The 18,477-nt window shown below is 29.8% G+C and overlaps 2 protein-coding genes across 5 annotated transcripts in view; both read left to right on the forward strand.

The window, feature by feature from the left end:
* The window catches only part of LOC125836542 (nuclear transcription factor Y subunit A-7-like), a 158,952-nt gene that overhangs the window by 125,927 nt on the left and 14,548 nt on the right, over positions 1 to 18,477 (forward strand). The window lies entirely within an intron of this gene.
* Positions 6,895 to 7,395, forward strand: LOC125836384 (uncharacterized). Its single transcript, XM_049515559.1, has one exon. It carries the CDS (start codon positions 6,895 to 6,897, stop codon positions 7,378 to 7,380), a length of 486 nt encoding a protein of 161 aa, XP_049371516.1. The 3' UTR covers positions 7,381 to 7,395.

Genomic DNA, 18,477 nt, shown 5'->3' on the forward strand with positions numbered 1-18,477 from the left:
TTTTAAAGGCAAAACAATAAAAAGATGTGTACCTTGTAACTTGCCACGAAAATATTTTTTGTTGATTTTGTTGTCGAAAGAGATTGCTCCGGATCACTCTTTGAATCTCAAGGAAATAAAGATCGGTCTTTGTTCACAAACTAAGAGTCTTCTTAGAGTGTTGATTGATTTGTGTAAGAAACTTACTTCTCTGTTTCTTTACTGATCGCTTGTTTTTCCTGTTTCTCACGTTTTTCCTCTTCTCTCTTTTTTACGTTTCACGTCTCTTAAAAGTTACTTTCACTAGGAGTCTTTTAAGGAGAGGTTGAACAGTTACAGTGTAACTGTTCTGCCCTATTGTAGCACCCCGTATTTTATGTGTACAAGTTCTACACATGTGGAACTTGATTTAGCTGGGTGGTATAAGTAATGAACTTGATTTCCTAGATGAATGGTGACAATAAAGAAGCTATAAGGGTAACTCCCGTACATTGCAATATTGCACGATCGAGTGAACGTTAAATTTTAGAAGTATTTAAATTCTGGATTGAAGGGCTATATGTAAGTCTAAAAGTTAAGGTGATCAAGTGTATATAAGTTTCGACTTAAACTAAGGAGATTACGCTCGGAAAACGAATAAAAGAATTGAGGTGCTTGTTGGACTTTATAAAGCTAGCATGTGTCACCTACTTGCTTAGCTCAAATGTGCTAGGTAGATGGGGAAGATTACTTCATGCATTAGTGGGCTCACTTGAGGCCCAAATTAAATAAAAAGGAAAAGGGAATGGAGATAAGGCCTCACACCAATCTATTCAAGTTCAACTACTTGAGCCCAATAAAGATTAAGGCCCAAATTAAGGGTATAATTCTGGCCCATGGCTTAATATTAGAAAGGGGAAAGATTGCAGCCCAAGATGAGTACATAAAGGGCCCATTTTGTGTATATATAATTTCAAGCAGATGCATCACCTACTTAGACCACTTTGACAAATTAGTGGCTGATATTAAAACTTAAGAGGTGGGGAAAAATAAGACCTTTATAATCCCTAAGTTGCTGGCCATTTCCTCACTTTTAAGAATAGATAAAAAATCAGATTTCTCTCTAAGCTTCTCCTCTCTCTTTCAAAGCATAGCAGCAGCCACAAGTTTCCTAGGGTTCTTGGATAAACTCAATCTCTTTCAAGGGAAGCTCAAGTTATTGAAGAGTTAAAGTTAAAAAGAAAACGAGTTATAAGAATTAAGGTAAAGTGACTGCCTTATCTTTGTCTTCCTTAAATACGAGTCTAAGTATGATATTTTAAGTATATTATTGATACGAACTCGTGGAATGATGATGGGAAACAATGGTTTCACGTCCTCTATTGTATGTTGGATTGTTAGGATTGTTTTGGGACAGGTTGATGTGTAAACATATTGGGGACAGCTTGGTTGATGTCTGGAAAGAGTGTAAATTGTTGATATTGAAATATAGCTGCGTAGTGTACAAATGCAATAAAAGAAGGCGGGGACTGAAAGAACACCCTTAGTTTGGTAATTACGAGTTTGCTGCCTGAGCATTATTGTTGAGTGAGATTGGACTGCCTAAGCATGTTTAATAACTACTAATACTAGTTTATCACCTACTCTATTGTAGATTAGTATTTGAAAAGAAAGGAAGGTACTTCAAGGTAACTACAAGGTGGTACATCAAGGTATGTAAGGCTTTTCGATTTCCTACTAATTGACATGAAATCTAGACTCGTCCTCGACACATAGTGGCAGCCTACCAGCTCCAACACGACTTATGACCTTGTTCTCACTCTTTAACATGTTTGCACGTTACAATACATGTTCATTGTCAAATCTGTACATATACATTGAATACCCTGCATGAGTTCTCCTTTTAACTAAATAAGGTCCATATATTATTTCAGCTCCTATGCATTTCATTAATTGTGTAACTATTCTCTACGTTGCTGTTCCTACATTATATGATTATTACACGTCACTTGTTAACTACATAGTCCCACAACTCAAAATGCTATGACCACCAAAAGAATCATCTCAAATGTTAATGGAAAGATATTAAATGAATCTGCTTATTGATGGGTGGTATCCCAGGGGTGGAAGAATCACCTAGCATGGGTCGATCCCAATATTACGGGTGGTATCCCAGGGGTTAAAGGAAAGCCTAGCATGGGTTGATCCCGATTTATATGTCTACCACTGATCAGCTGGTCATTTGTATTATATGATGTGCACAGAGTGTAAAGTAAAGAATGATAAAGTAAAAAAAAGAATGTAAAGTACCTAATTCCATAATATGAGAAAATGTGGTCTTGTATCCTTACATTGGTATATGATTTCATTTGAGTTCTTATTTCACATACAGTACTTTATGCCTTACATACTCAGTACATTCTCTCGTACTGACGTCTCTCTCGGGGGACCTGCAATTCATGTTGCAGGTACAGGAGCAAGTAGATCTCCCCAGTAGGAGAATAGGACATCCAGCGGCTATTGGTGAGCTCCAGGTTGATTCGGGGCTTTCCGAGTCTATATCATGTATTTTGGTATTGTATGGTAGCTGAGTGTAAGGCGGGGCATGTCCTGACCTTAACCCCATAATGTTTTATCATTTAGAGGCTTTGTAGACTATGTATAGTGAAGTATGGTTGTGCCTCGTGTCTTAGACATCATGGTCCCAACGGCCAAGTCATGTGCACTTTCTTTTGGCTTGTTAATACTATCTACTTTCATGAAAACATGTTATCCACTATGGCAACACCTTTAAATGTTCATAGATAGAGCATGATTACAGGTTGGTCCTCCCGAGCCTCCTCGGCAACGGGTGACGGTTCACCTTAATGGGATTTTGGGCGTGACACCTATCCTTTTAAAAGAATTATCCAATTTAACTAATTAATTAAATTAGATAGGGCAAAACAGATTCGATCGAATTGGTCCACATGGGTGACTCACGACCCAAAACTTACCCTATATTACATCAATACTAAAAGGTTCACGCACGCATAAAAGAGTTGAATCTTTACATTATTTTCTTGTTGGTACAATTTGGATCATTGAGATACAAAAATAAAAAACAAATTAAAATATCTGAGAATACTTTCTCGTGAACTAAAAGAACTTTTTCCATGTGCCAACTCTCAACAGTACTGTACATATAACAAGCAATAACAACAATTTAATTATTTAAATTTATTAAAACAGAAAACAGTTCTGTTGGCACAAATTTTAATAAGAGGACAAGAACATATGTCCACTCGAAACATGAAATTACGTACTTACTGTTTTAGATTTTCTAATGTGGTGTTAAGGACCCATCCACATGATTATACGACTATATGTTGGAACTTTTATCTTGTAATTAGAAGTTTCAAATTTTAGTTTCGGAAATAAAACCTTAATAATTACGTGACATGTATTCAAATTACGTGATCATGTAGACATTTTGTACCTCAATTGATCAGATATTTAAATTTTAAACTTTACTATGATAATTTTTCATTAAAAACAAGTACACATATTGTAATTTGTAAAAATGTGTGTGCATGATTGAAGCTATAAATTTCAAAAAGTTGCCATCTTTTTCCAAAAGATATTTGACAAAATGCAACATACTAATGATTAAAGGGATTATTAAGCATACCAAATTAACGTGGCCCATTAATGATAGGTTTTAGCTTTTAGGGCATTTGACTTTTGTGTCAGATAAGCCGTCTCTCTCTTTTTCTTTGTTTCACGAGTGCCCATTAATTTGTGAATATAAGATGTTGTATGACATTGTTTATAGGGAAAAGACCTGATATACCTTCAACTTTTTCATTTAGAATTGATATGTCCCTTGTTATGAAAGTGACTCATATATATCTTTATCGTTATACAAATGGTTCATATATACCCCCTATCGTTACAAAATGAGCTCACATATACCTTTTATTTAACAGAAGTGAAAAAATTAGTTTTAAATTTATATTTTTGACTTTTAATTTTCTTAAAAATTATTTAGGGATATATATGATTCTTATAGCAAAGTTCAAGGTATATTTTAATCTTTTTCATACATAAATTATTTTTTGACTTCTTTGATTATAATTATTTGAGTTTCTTATTCTTATTTTATTTTTTTCTTTCATTCCTTAGTGTAAAAGAAAAAAATTTAAAACTATTTTTTGTGGCAATATTATAATTTAAAACTATTTTTTTTGTCTATATTGTAATTTAATTTTTGTATTTGAAGAAACAAATTTGGTCATCTATAATAAATTTTACAAGAATATTAGTGAAACATAAATAAATTTGACCATCAAAAAAATAAATCTAAATTAGTCATTGAAACAAAAAAAAAATCAACAAAAATATGTTTGAGGAGGATTAAATATACTCATATGGGATTATATATATATATATATATATATATATATATTTTTTTTTTATTTTTTTTTAAAAATAAAAAAATTAAACTAAAATTAATTTTTTTCATTTCCGTTAGAGGAAAAGGGTATATATGAACCATTTGTATATAAGTAGGGGTATCTATGAGTCACTTTCATAACGAGGAGTATATCAGCTCTAAATGACAAAGTTGAGGGGTATATCAGACCCTTTTCTGTTGTTTATATATGAAACTTTGGATCCTTTGGCAGTAAAAAATACATTATCTTTTTTTAATTATCTTTATTATTATTATTTGAAAATGAGTGTTGGACTATGAATATTTCAAATCTAACTTGAAATTGTATTTTAATTTAGAAAATAATTTATAACGCACTTCAATTCACGTTTCACTTTAAAGTTGTATCGAGATATATTTAGGCATAAACATTATCTCGAGTATTCTTTATAAAAATATATAATTAAATACAACATCATCTTCAACTCTGACTTCATGATAAATTCTAAATAAAGTGAAAAATATTTAGAATCTATAGTCAAACACCTACATAATTATATAGTTCGATTTGGGTGTATATATTACTCACTTTGTTTCAATTTGTTTGTTTGGTTTGACCAGACACAAAGTTTAAGTAAGTAAAAAAAAACTTTTGAATTTTGTGATCTTAAATTAAAGATATATAATAAATATCAAAATATTATTTGTACTTATAATCTTAAACATATCATGTGAGAAGTTGAAATTAAAAAGTTGCAAAAAATGATTTTTTAAACAGACTAAAAGAAATAAGACAAACAAACTGAAATTGTGAGGATCATAGTAAAATATTAAGTATCACAATTAAAAATTTATTCTGATTCAAAACTTGCGAAAGTTATACTGTAACTTGCTATAAAAGTAATTCACGGGAATTTTGCTTTTATGCGAATCAATTTAAAGTAATTTGTTAACGTAGAAATTAAGACGACTATTTACCATGGACTAGCTAAGTTTTACTTTGCTTGTTAATCTACTGTGACTCTAATTTTTTATCCTAACTTGAGACGGACAATATGAAGAAGCTAATTTAGATAACATTATAATTCATGACAGAGTCAAAAAATTTATGAAGTGAGTTTAAAATATGAAAATAACATATAAAGAAGTTGAATGTACTACTCAGAGTTGTATCTAGAATTTTGAGATGATGTGTGCACTATTACGAACAGGTGGATCTAAGATATAAAGTTGATCGCGATTTAAAATTTAGGTTCTTATCACTAAAAATAATTGAAATTTAAAAATTATAGATCCAAAATTATTTTTACCTATCCAAACCACTTAAAGAGACGTTATCCAATTTTAGAAAGGAAAATAAAATGAGAGAATAAAAAATTCAAATTTCTAACTTCACTTAGAGAGGTGCACCCAACCATATACCAATCGCATGGTATGATACTTCAACTATGAGTTCACATATCTATATTTAAATATATGATTTCAGGAGGGGAACATGAGTTCACGTGAATCCGATGACCCCCTCCTGAATACGCCTCTAATGTACGTAGTGTTGAGTTTTAAAAGGTGTGAATGGAAAATGAAGAGTTGCGACTTTTATGAAACGTTGTGACTTTTATGAAAAATTGTGACTTTTATGAAAAGTTGTGACATTTATGAAAGGTTGTGACATTTCCGAAGGACTGTGACTTTTCCAAAGGTTTGTGACATTTCCGGTAAGGCACAATAAGAACATTTTCACACTACCCTTTGTTTTTTATAAATTGAGAGATTTCCTCTCATTTTAAGAGAATGATTTTTCTTGACTTCTTCTACGACTACTAAATCTAGTATTCTAAGTGTACTTTACTGCCGTTGAGTGGTTCGCTGACACCGTGGTTTTAGGTATCGATACACCGATGAATAAGATCGTTTTATCCTAGGAGGATATATTCCATTAACCTCGGGTACTTGAGGGGAATAATTTCCTTAAGGGGACATTGTGCATTCAGTGGGCTCGATTTTCTTCTTAAAGAAAAATATTTTGTATATTGTTTCTAATTTATTTCTGGTTCTATTTTCTCTACTAGTTTAATTTTCTAGTTTTGAAAATACTCTTTAAACTTTGTTGTTTCTTATCAAGTTCTTCAAAGTTTTTGCTCTAAGTATCTTAGGAATACAAGATGAACAACACGTAGTTCAAAAATTCCAATAAACCCCTCTGCCCTGCCTTGTTCCAACCTTGTCATTAACTCATAGTTGTATACACTAGTTACGGTTGCTGATAGCGTAAAAAATTTATTTTAATACCAACAGAAATATACCTTTCTTGAGTGTTTAATATGCGTCTCACCCGACAAGAAATCACGCGCATTCTTTATGGGTTATAGAACTTGACAAACTTGGCTAACTAATACATGTGCTACCTCCCACACTGCATTTATATCAAGCTCAATTCACCACCATACAACAACAGTATATCTCATCTACTACTCCCACTTTTTTTTTTTTTGTCATTCAACTACTCTTCAATAATTTTTACAATGAGGCAAAATCTCCAGATTGTTGTTCTCACATTTATCGTCATAGTATTATCGTCGTTGCAATCCAATTGCAGAGAGCTTCGTCCGGCGGAGCACGGGCTAACGACGACGGAGAATCAAAACTCAGATTCCACTACAACGACTACAAACGATGAGGTTCCGGAGATGATGTCGTTCTTCGGCGGTAATGACGGCCGGCGGAATACTCAGCCGCCGGTAGCAAAGCCGATTGCGGAGAACGTGACGTGGATCGGCGGAGAGAGAGGAGGAATGGCAGTTCATCACAACAGCAGAGATCATGTGAGGGATGTGTTGTTGATTTCCAGTTTGGTTTGTGGAGCTACCGGCGTCGTTTTGCTTGCCGTTTCAGTGTTTGTTTGCGTCGTTTTGAGGTTCAGAAAGGAAAAATCAGTGGAAAAAGGAAAAGAAACGACGTCGTTGGCTACGCCAGTAGATAACGTTGTTCTCGCCCAGAAAGGAACGTAACTACAGTGCTTCGACAAAAGAGAAATTGCTCGGATGCTAAACATTTTCACCTATAATCGTTATGAATCCGAGTGAGCAAAAAGATGAAAGCAAGAGTAAAAAAAAAACTACAGTGGTTCATTTTCAATGTTTTTGTAGTACCTTTTTAATATTCTTCTTTCTTTTTGTTATTCTGTATGTATAGCTGGAGTATATATTTACCAATTTTTTCTTTTGTTTTTCACTTTTATGCATCATATAAAAAATATTTATACAATTAAATCACAAGTGGTAGACATTAACAATAAGGTGATAAAAATGGTAGGCAATCTGTCATAATTCTACCAGAATTTAAAGGCCAGCGCAAATTCAATTTGGAGAATTTAATGAACGAAATTATGTATATATTGTCCCAATTTACTTGACAACTTTTTAGTCCATTTTATAAAGAACAATTGGAACATGAAAATGTGATTAAATTGGTTCTACTCACTCTTTGAGGCGGAATGGAAGAAGGGAAGGAGGTCTATGCAAGTTCTTCCCTTCTGAGTCAGATAATAAGAGTAGATTGATAATAAGTTCTTTCAAAATCGACTATTTGCCCCTTAAGTTAAACATATCCTAAAAATGTGTTTCTTTCATATTTGACAATTACTAAATTGCACTATTCTCATTTTATCATTATCATTACTGGTCTCGCTTAATACTTTATTATTAAGAAAAAATAACTAAAAAAAAAAAAACTAAAGTAACTTTCCCTTCTTTCTTGATTCACTTTAAGAAAAATGGCTATTTTGCAACAAAAATTGGCAAAAGTTGCCCACAAAAGATTTCTTGTGGCGACATAACGGTTGTTGGAATTAAGCCCATTACAAAGGTTTTTTGTAGTGACATCAGACCTGTGAGCCTAAAAACGTCGGTTATCAGACTATTACAAACTTGAACGGGAAACATAAAATATATTAACTATAACAAGTGCGGAGCAAGCTCTTAATTTCATAACAAATCTTTGTCTTTGTCGCTCTTCATTACTTGGAAAAGTAGGCTCATTTGTCTTCTTATCTACATCTAATAGCCTAAACTCTAACCCATCAATTTACGTTCTCTCTTCTATTGCAATATATTATAAAGTACTCACCTAAGAATATTTTCAAATGAAGTCGCCACTTGAAATAATACATCCAATGGCGAGTGATATCGCACCAAATGACTGTCAGTGTTCTTACAAACAAATATAAGTTCATTTTAGTACGTACTTTACTACACTATATACTTTAGTACGAAAGTAAAATAATTTCGACAAGAAAATATTATCCTAAAAAAATCAACTTATATTTTTTAGTAATCGAGTAAAGAGTAATATTCTAAGAATCTATCATATTTATTTGTATAGTTATTTGACACATCTTGTTTTTCAAAAAACATATCTACATATCATTTCTTTGGGGTGGGGTTGTGGATCTGAACAAAATCTATAAAATGGAAAAGAAAATCCCATGCTTAAGTGGAAGACGGGGGGTGGGTTCTCCTATTTTCATTTGTCTTATAATTAATTAATTATATTCTACTTATATATAAGAGTGAGTTTATGATGGGACATTTGAATGTCCCATCATAAACTCCCTATATAATACATGATATAATATTCTACTTATAAATCATTTTTTCTACTATATAATATATATAATATATATTTATTTTCTAAGGGAGTTTATATAATATATAATATAATATAATATAATATAATATAATAAATCATTTACAAATGACTTAAAATATTTAATATTTAAAATTCTACCATAAAATAGGTTAACTCTCAAAATTCTATCCGGGTCACATATATTGAGACAGAAAAAATAACATATATCATTTTAAAATTACCAAAAAAGTATTAAAAATAATAATAATTAACAACTTCAAATATCTGGAAGACATTTTAAAAGGGTTAATTTTGTAATTTTATCCATATCACATAAATTAGGAAGTTATTTGAAAGTTACATAAAAATATTATAAATAACAATAATTAATAACTTAAAAAAAATATATTTAAAAAAGTGCAAATTTGGATGACTCTTCAAATTTCATTTGTGTCACATAAATTGAGAAAACAAAAATAGCATATATTGCGTCCATTTTAATTTATTTGTCTTAATTTTTTTTTATATTTACAAATTGCGTAAAAATACTATAAATCATGATAATTGACAACATAAAATATGTTTTGAAAAAGATACAAAAAAAGCCACTAATTCTTCAAGTTAATCTATCGTAAAAATACTATAAATCATGATAATTGACAACATAAAATATTTTAAAAAAATATACATATAAAATATTTCGATTGATTCTTGAAATTAATCTATCGTTAAAATTTATGTATAAAATACAATAAATCGTAATAATTGACAACTTAAAATATTTATTAAAAATGCACAAAAAAAGAAATTGACTGATTCTTAAAATTAATCTATCAATGTCACATAAAATGAGACAAAAGTAGTAATATGTATTATTTAATGTCAAATTACTGAAAACTACGTAAAATGTATTGTAAATATTAACAATTAACAACATTTGATTAACTCTTGAAATTTATCTATGCTACATACATTGAGACAAGTGGAGTAATATATATTAAGTATTTACAAATTACGTAAAAATATTATAAATTACATTATTAACAACTTAAAATATTTAAAAATCATATTAAATTTAAATAACTCACTATATTTTATATGTGTCACATACATTAGGACAAAAAATAATAGTTATTGGGCCCGTGCGTAAGAGAGTTTATGCCCAAGTATAATATATAATATTCAATGACTCTCCAAATTTCATTTGTGTCACATAAATTGAGACAACAAAAATAATATATATTGGGTCCATTTTAATTTATTTGTCTTATTTTTTAAAAAAATTTATATTTAAAAATTGCGTAAAAATACTATAAATCATGATAATTGACAACATAAAATATGTTTTGAAAAAGATACAAAAAATTCCATTGATTCTTGAAGTTAATCTATCGTAAAAATACTATAAATCATGATAATTGACAACATAAAATATTTCAAAAATAAATACATTTAAAAAAATTCTAGTGATTCTTGAAATTAATCTATCGTTAAAAATTATGTATAAAATATAATTAATCGTGATAATTGACAACTTAAAATATTTATTAAAAAACTGGAAAAAAAAATTGACTGATTCTTAAAATTAAATCGTGATAATTGACAACATAAAATTGTTCAAAAATGTTGTATGTGGGTAGTCTTATTGTGCCTTGAATAGCGTCAAAGAAAGTACAGGTTTGTGATAAAAAAACTTATTCCTTTATCCACGCAAACAATTGCTTCAAAAACTTCGGTATTAGCCCTGAAACATACCATTTATGTTATTGGGCCCGTGCATAGCACGGGCAACAAAATCTAGTTATTATATATAACTCAAAGTCTTTTGTTTTTTATTTTAAAAAAAACTACCATATGTATACATTATTTAATTAGGAGCTCAAAAGTAATTGTAAAATTAATAATCACATTACTGATAGCTTTCCTGGTAGGTCAACTTGAGAATGAATTGAATGGAATTATAAACATAATTTTACATCCTTATAATGCTCGTCTATATAATATTTATTGGTGGTTAAAATTACGATCGAATTGTAAATAGTAAATTAATAGGTATAATAACTTTCTAGATTGTTTATCCATGACAAAGAAAACGATCTTGAACTTTTTGAAAAATCGGTTGATTGACGATAAATTTTGAGTATATTTTTGCAGGATATACAGTAATTTATGAATTTTTGAAATATGAAAGATTATAGAAATATAAAAATATTAAGTTTTCAATAAAAAAGTAATAAAATATTTTTATTAAAGAATATTATATGTCTAGCCGACACAATTCCTTGTGCTGAATGTACTATGTATATGGCCAAAAATTGTATTAAAAAAAATATAAATTGAAATTTGTGTTTATTCTTCTTTTTACCGGAAGATTATGTATATATATATACTTGTTGATCCTTTAACTAAAATCACTTAGGTGTGTTTGGTACGAAGGAAAATGTTTTTCTAGAAAATGTTTTTTGGAAAATAAAAGAATTTTAACTTAATTTTTCATGTTTGGTTGGTGAGTAGAAAATATTTTTTAATTTTTGGTTGGTGAATGAAAAATATTTTTCAGAAAATATCTTTTATTTTTGGCTTGAAACTAAAAAAATACTCTATGATTTGAAAATCAACACCGATAATTGATCTAAGACCCGGCCCCGACACCAAACTAGGACAAGATCCTGATGACCGTTCCAAAATCCGACCCTGAGATATGACCCAAGACCTGGCCAATTTTATTTTTTTTCAAAAACAATCTTTGTAAGAATTTTTTTTATAGGGTCACGGGGGGGTTAAAAAAAATTAAAATATTTTTCAAAAGCAATTTTTTTTGATGGGAATGGCCTGGGAGGGAGGGATAAGGGTTGGCGTAAAAAATTTGAAATACTTCTCAAAAATATTTTGAAAAAAAAAATTGATAGGGGTGGGGGGTAGGTAGGGGTTGGGTAAGGTAAAAAAAAATCTTAAAATTTGAAATATTTTCAAAAATAATTTTTAATTTTTTTATTGTTTGATTTGGGGGTGGTTTGGGGGTAGGGATAAAAATATATTTGAAATTTTAAAAATAAGAAAATGTAAAACTTTTAATTTTATTTTGTGAATGGGAAGGGTGTACGGGGTATGGGTAGGGTAAGAAAAAAATTAAAGGAAGTAGAGTTTTGGAAAATGTTTTTATTATTTTTGGAAGCAAAATCATTTTTCTTAAATTTGAGGAAAATGAGTTAATTTGGAAAACATTTTCCAAACATTTTAAGCCAACCAAACATGAAAAAATTGGAAAACCTCCGTCCCAAACACACCCTTAATGGAGCAGATTTTGCTTCTGATTTTTGAGAATCTTCAATTTTGAATTTAATTTCAACTATTTTATAGTTCAGAAAGAAGCATTTAGGATTGCATTGACCCTCATTTTTCATTTTTTGTAGTTGCTATACGATTATATATTGTATATGAGTTTGAAAAACTTGCACAAAATTTAAAAATTTAATCTCCATCGCACAGATTGAAGGAGAAATAACTTGATTTTCATGTCTTCTACATCACAACTATTCAAACATTGTTATAGGTAGGCCATTTTTTGTTAGGCTACAACATGTTTGAAATGGGCTACGAATTAGATGTAATTTTGAATACTATTGTACATTTAGTTTTTTTGCTTTACAATCGTGCAAAACATAAAAAATCTTCTTAATTTATATATATACTTTGGACAAATATTATGGATGCAGTTTGGGAGAGGAAGGTCAAAGTGGTACCTGTGGTCGAGGTTGGGGGCGGTGGTTGAGAGTGGGATAAGGGCAACACGAAAGCAATGTATAGGGATTGATGTTATGGTAAGGGTTATAATTAATTGGGGCATAACTTCTATGAAACCAAGATGAATGTAACTAATTAAGATTCAATACTCATTCTTTTTATCTAGATTTAATTTTATTTATGTAACATTCTATATTAACTATGATAATCTAATATATCGATAATAATTAAACCTTTTAGATAATGTATCAATTGATATTTTCAAGCCTCACAAAATTACTTCAAATTTAAGAGTGTTGTTCATTTGATCTACTTTATTTTATGATGTGATCAAATTACAAAAAAGAAATTATTAATTTTCTAACCGTATGTGTATTAAATTAGATTCAAACACCCCGTAAGTTCACCAAACTGTCACAATTACCTCTCTCCATAACAAGTTTTTTCCTCTTTTATTTATCACCATAGCCATAACTAGTTCTCATTTTGCAATTTGACATTTCTAATCCCCAATACTCCTCTAAATATCAAAAAGTATCTTTTAATTTTATCTAGTTTTTGCTGGTATTGAAAATAGGGATGTTACATCCTGTCGAACAAAAAGTGTCTTTGGTATCTATGCAAAGAAATTCATTTACAACGGTAAAAAAATTGGGGCTCTTACCTTTTCTCTTTTCCCTCCTTGCAGCGGCAGTAGCTACAGCAGCCCTGCAAGCCTACATGTTCAAACCACAAGGACATGTCATAGTATACTCTGCCACAATGTGGGCAAGTAGAAGATGGACACGAGTTTGTTCGTTTTTCTGTCTTTCCCATTATCTTAGCTAGGGGAGAAAGGAGATGATTTGAGAGTGATCTTAGCTAGGAAAGAAAGGATATGATTTGGGAGTGATCTTAGATAGGGAAGAAAAGAGATGATTTGGGAGGAATTTTATAGGCTATACTAGTCCGTTGAAAGAAAAGAATTATTTGAGAGGTACTAAAAGTTTTGATTTTTAACTTAATACTCACTCAATTTTGGTAAGGGTTGAAATTGATTATATAATTAGGTAATTTTGTGTTTGAATAAAACTATGCTGAAATTAAAAATAAATTGATAATGTGTGCAGTGAAAAAAATTGTCGACAAATTATTCTATTTTTTAAAATGACTAAAATATTTTAAGATTTTTAAAATATAATCGTATTGAAAAATTTAAAAGCATAGTCTACTTATTGCCATTTACCAATTGATCGGAGACATGGCAAAAATCTCATAGCATTAACACTACATGAAAATGGGTCAGGGCGAACTTATAAGCAAAATTAAAACACGTGAATCATGATCTCTTCGTAAACCTAAACATTTTCTGCATATATTTTTTAAAGGGAAAATTACGCGGATAAACAAATATATACTAGTTAATTAACTAACATAACTATAGTTTCAATTAAAGGAAAATTGTATGAAATAACAAACTATTAATTCAAATTAAATGTTATAGCCATAGTTTATTTTATTTGTAATTCGCAGTAAATATCCCATTTTTTTGCCATTTGGTTCGGTATACAATTAGTCATTTTCGTTATACAATTACCCATTCGGTATACAAATGTATAAATGTATAAAATGCGTTTGTGTTTGTATAAAGCGAGAGAAAAGTGTACGTATATACAAATACATATATTTTCGTCCTATACACTTATAATTATATAAAAACAAATCTTATTATATAAATTACAATGTATACATGAATTTATACCAAACTGAACAATTTGTATAAAATTGGATGTATCCAGCGAATTATACAAATCAAAAGCTCCATAACAAACATAAAATTTGATATGGAACGCAGTTATGCAAACTATAGCTATAACATACAAATAAAAATTTTATATTTGCTATATGTGAAAGTTGCTCTTGAATTAATTACGGCTCGCAGCTTAATTTTAGTTGTAATTACGTCACTTATACATATACAAATACAAATTATACATATATATGACAGATATGCAAATACAATTAGCCTCTCTCCATTTATGCCCTCTCTAGCTCACTTCTCTCGCTCGCCTCTCTCCTCCCTCTTCCAATCTCGCTCGCGAGATATACAAATACATATATATATCTGTTAAATATATACAATTATCTGATAGATATACATATACAGTTCGTCTATCTCCACTCTCTGCCCTCTCTTGCTCACCTCTCTCCTCCATCTCCCAATCTCCCTCGACAGACAAATACATATGTATATCAATTAAATATATACAATTATTCGACAGATATACATATACAATTCATCTCTCTCCACTCTCTGCCCTCTCTCACTAGTCTCTCATGTGTTTCTTTCATATTTGACAATTACTAAATTGCACCATTCTCATTTTATTATTACTGAGTCTCACTTAATACTTTATTATTAAGAAAAATAAATACTAAAGTAGCTTTATTTTGGTAACATAGCAATGACTTCTCTTATTTCTTAATTCACTTCAAGAAAAACGGCTATTTTTGCAACAAAAATTGGAAAGTTGCCCACAAAAGATTTCCTGTGGCGACATAAGGGTTGTTGGAATTAAGCATTACAAAGGTTTTTTTGTAGTGACATTAGACCTGTGAGCCTAAGAACATCGGTTATCATTTGTATAGGATTAGTACAAACTTGAACTGGAAACATAAAATATACTAACTATAACAGGTGCGAAGCGAGCTCTTAATTCCATAACTAATCTCTTTGTCTTTGTCACTCTTCATTACTTGGAATAGGGGTGTACAAAACCAAATCGAAAACCGAATCAAACCGTAAATCGAGTCAAATCGGAAAAAAAAAATCGACTAGTGGTTTGGTTTGACTTCGTTTGATATTGGAAAAAAAAACTCGACTATATTTGGGTTGGTTTGGTTTTAACTTTAAAAAATCAACCCAAGACCAAACCAACCCGACATTATATATGTAATTTTAAAATTTTATTTTATACATAAAATTATTTACTTTGATATAATTTTAAAATATTTCTTATACTATTTCATAGTTTTTATCTTTTAATATATTATTTCAAGTTTAAAACTTAGAATTCGGAATGGTCCAATAAAGATTATAGTTCATAGATATTGATAATTATAATAAAACTTAAATCAAAATCAAATTAATACTAATGCAAAAAGAAAATCAATTCAACACTAAGAATGACAATAATATTGAATATTTGTTCTTTAGTTTTACATTGGTTTAGACAATTAAAATACATAATCTAATTTTAATTTTCCTTAAATATTTAGTAATGTAACTAATACTTATTAAACTTATTTTAGCATGATTTAGTACTTTTAAATTATGATTATTTTCATTATGACTTTGCAATATTTATTTTATATGATGATTTCATTATTATTTTTTATTGAATATTTTAGTGTCATCAGTACTCATCTCATATTTTGTGTTATTTTCTTAAGAAACACCTTAGATAATTGTATTTTAGTTGGACTAAAGAAATATTTGGAGCACAAGTTAACTATATGTTTGTATGCAAACTTTACCGAAAAAAATCCAAAAATCTGAAAAAATCCGAGGTTTATTAGTTTGGTTTGATTTATCAATTTAAAAATTCGACACAATGGTTTGGTTTGGTTTGGTATTTGAAAAACCGGAACCAACCCGAGGTTGAAAAACCCGAAAAAATCTGAATTTTATTAGTTTAGTTTGATTTATTAATTATTATTTTTTACACAAATGGTTTGGTTTGATATTTGAAAAACCCGAACCAACCCGGTCATGTACACCTCTAACTTGGAAAAGTCGGCTCATTTGTGTTCTTACTTACATCTAGAAGTCTGGACTTCAATCCATCGCATTACGCTCTCTCTCTTCTATTGCAATATATAATAAAGTCGTCACCTAATTAAGTTTTCAAATGAAGTCGCCACTTAAAATAATACATTCATTGGCGAGCGGTATCGCACCAAATGACTGTCAGTTGCAACTTTTGTCGCTACTTACAAGCTAATATAAGTTCATTTTAGTACATACTTAACTATTATATACTTTAGTAGGAAGATAATTTCGACAAGAAAATATTATCCTAAGAAAAAAATAGATTTTTAACTTATATTTTTTAGTAGGCGTTTGGCCATGCGATACCATATCGTAGTATCGTGAGATGGAATCAGCGTTTAGACATGCGATTTTACGCTGATTCCATCTCATGATTCCATATCATGAGATGTGATTTCATATTCTCCAAAAACCATGATATGGAATTATATGATCATTCCATATCATAATTTGAGATATTTTTAATACAAAAATTGATCCACAAGTTTATATTTTGTTAAACCAACCCCACATTTATATCTACTAACCCTTTATTTCATATATAAATAAAATTTATAATCACATCATTACTTTTTAAAATTTATTATTCTCACCAACATATAGTCACTTCAACTCACATCAACCGATTGTTAAAGTGATGAAATATTTATGGTCTATGAGCATGAAAATATAGTTGCGGATGATATTGACCAACAAATGGCTCAAAGTAACAATGTTGGTTCGTCTTCTCGGGTCCGTATTATGTGGAAGGATTATAATAAAGACTAGTACACTACAGTTTATGTTCATTTTTTAAAAATTAAATTAAAGTTAGATGAAACAATTACTTAAGTGGAGAACAAATAGCTTTGTAATAATTTATTATGCGATTTTATAATTTTTTGTTTATTTGATAAGATTAAATAAACAATTAGAGCTATTTTAATAGTTTTACAACTTATGAGATTTTTATGTTTGTGAGAAAATATACAACACAAAAATTTCATATCACATATTCAAATAAAATTAAACTTCAATTTCATGTCATGATTCCGTATCATGATACCGTATCGCATGACCAATAGTAAGCGAGTAAAGAATATTATTCTAAGAATCTGCCGTATCGTAAAGAATACGGAAAAGGGTCAAAATTTCCCCTGAACTATGCGAAATAGACCACTTATACCCTCCATTACATTTTGGGATCAAAAATACCCCCGCATTTATCCCAGGAGACCACAAATACCCTCAAGAGTTAACACCCCAATTTTTTGTGAGTGGCAAGCCACATAGGACTAATCCCTCCACCTAAGCATTGTCAACTAAGATTCACTACAAAAGAACTTGACTTTTAGTGGCGACAAAGTCGCCACAAAATCCCAAAATATTGTCACTAAAGGCTATTAGTGATTTTTAGTGGCGACTAAGGCTCCAACAACCATTCGCTAATAAAACCTATTTTTTCAACAAAAAAATATGATAATTAATTTTCGATTGCGACCTAATTTTCTAAAATAAATAACTTGCAATATCCATATTAAAAACATCCAATATTATTACGAAAAATAATCAAAATTACTTCTCGATTCAAATCTCCTACTATATATATATATATATATATATATATATATATATAAAATGCATCATTGTACATTTTATACATTTACATATGACATAAAAATAAAACATATAGTGTCTTCAAACTCCTACTTAATCGATATCATATTTGGTTTTTTAAAAACAATGAAGAAAAAAACACAAAATTAGAATTTAATGTTAAAAACTTTTAGTGACAATTTTCTGGTCTTTTGTGGCGACTATTGTTGCCGCTAAAGGTCTAGTTCTTTTGTAGTGAATCCTAGTTGGCAACGCTTAGGTGGAAGGATTAGTCCCACGTGGCTTGCCACGTCAACAAAAATTTGGGGTGTTAACTCTTGAGGGTATT

Source organism: Solanum verrucosum, unplaced genomic scaffold (assembly GCF_900185275.1).
Source record: "Solanum verrucosum unplaced genomic scaffold, falcon-dt-bn FXZP01000278.1, whole genome shotgun sequence".
NCBI lineage: Eukaryota > Viridiplantae > Streptophyta > Magnoliopsida > Solanales > Solanaceae > Solanum > Solanum verrucosum.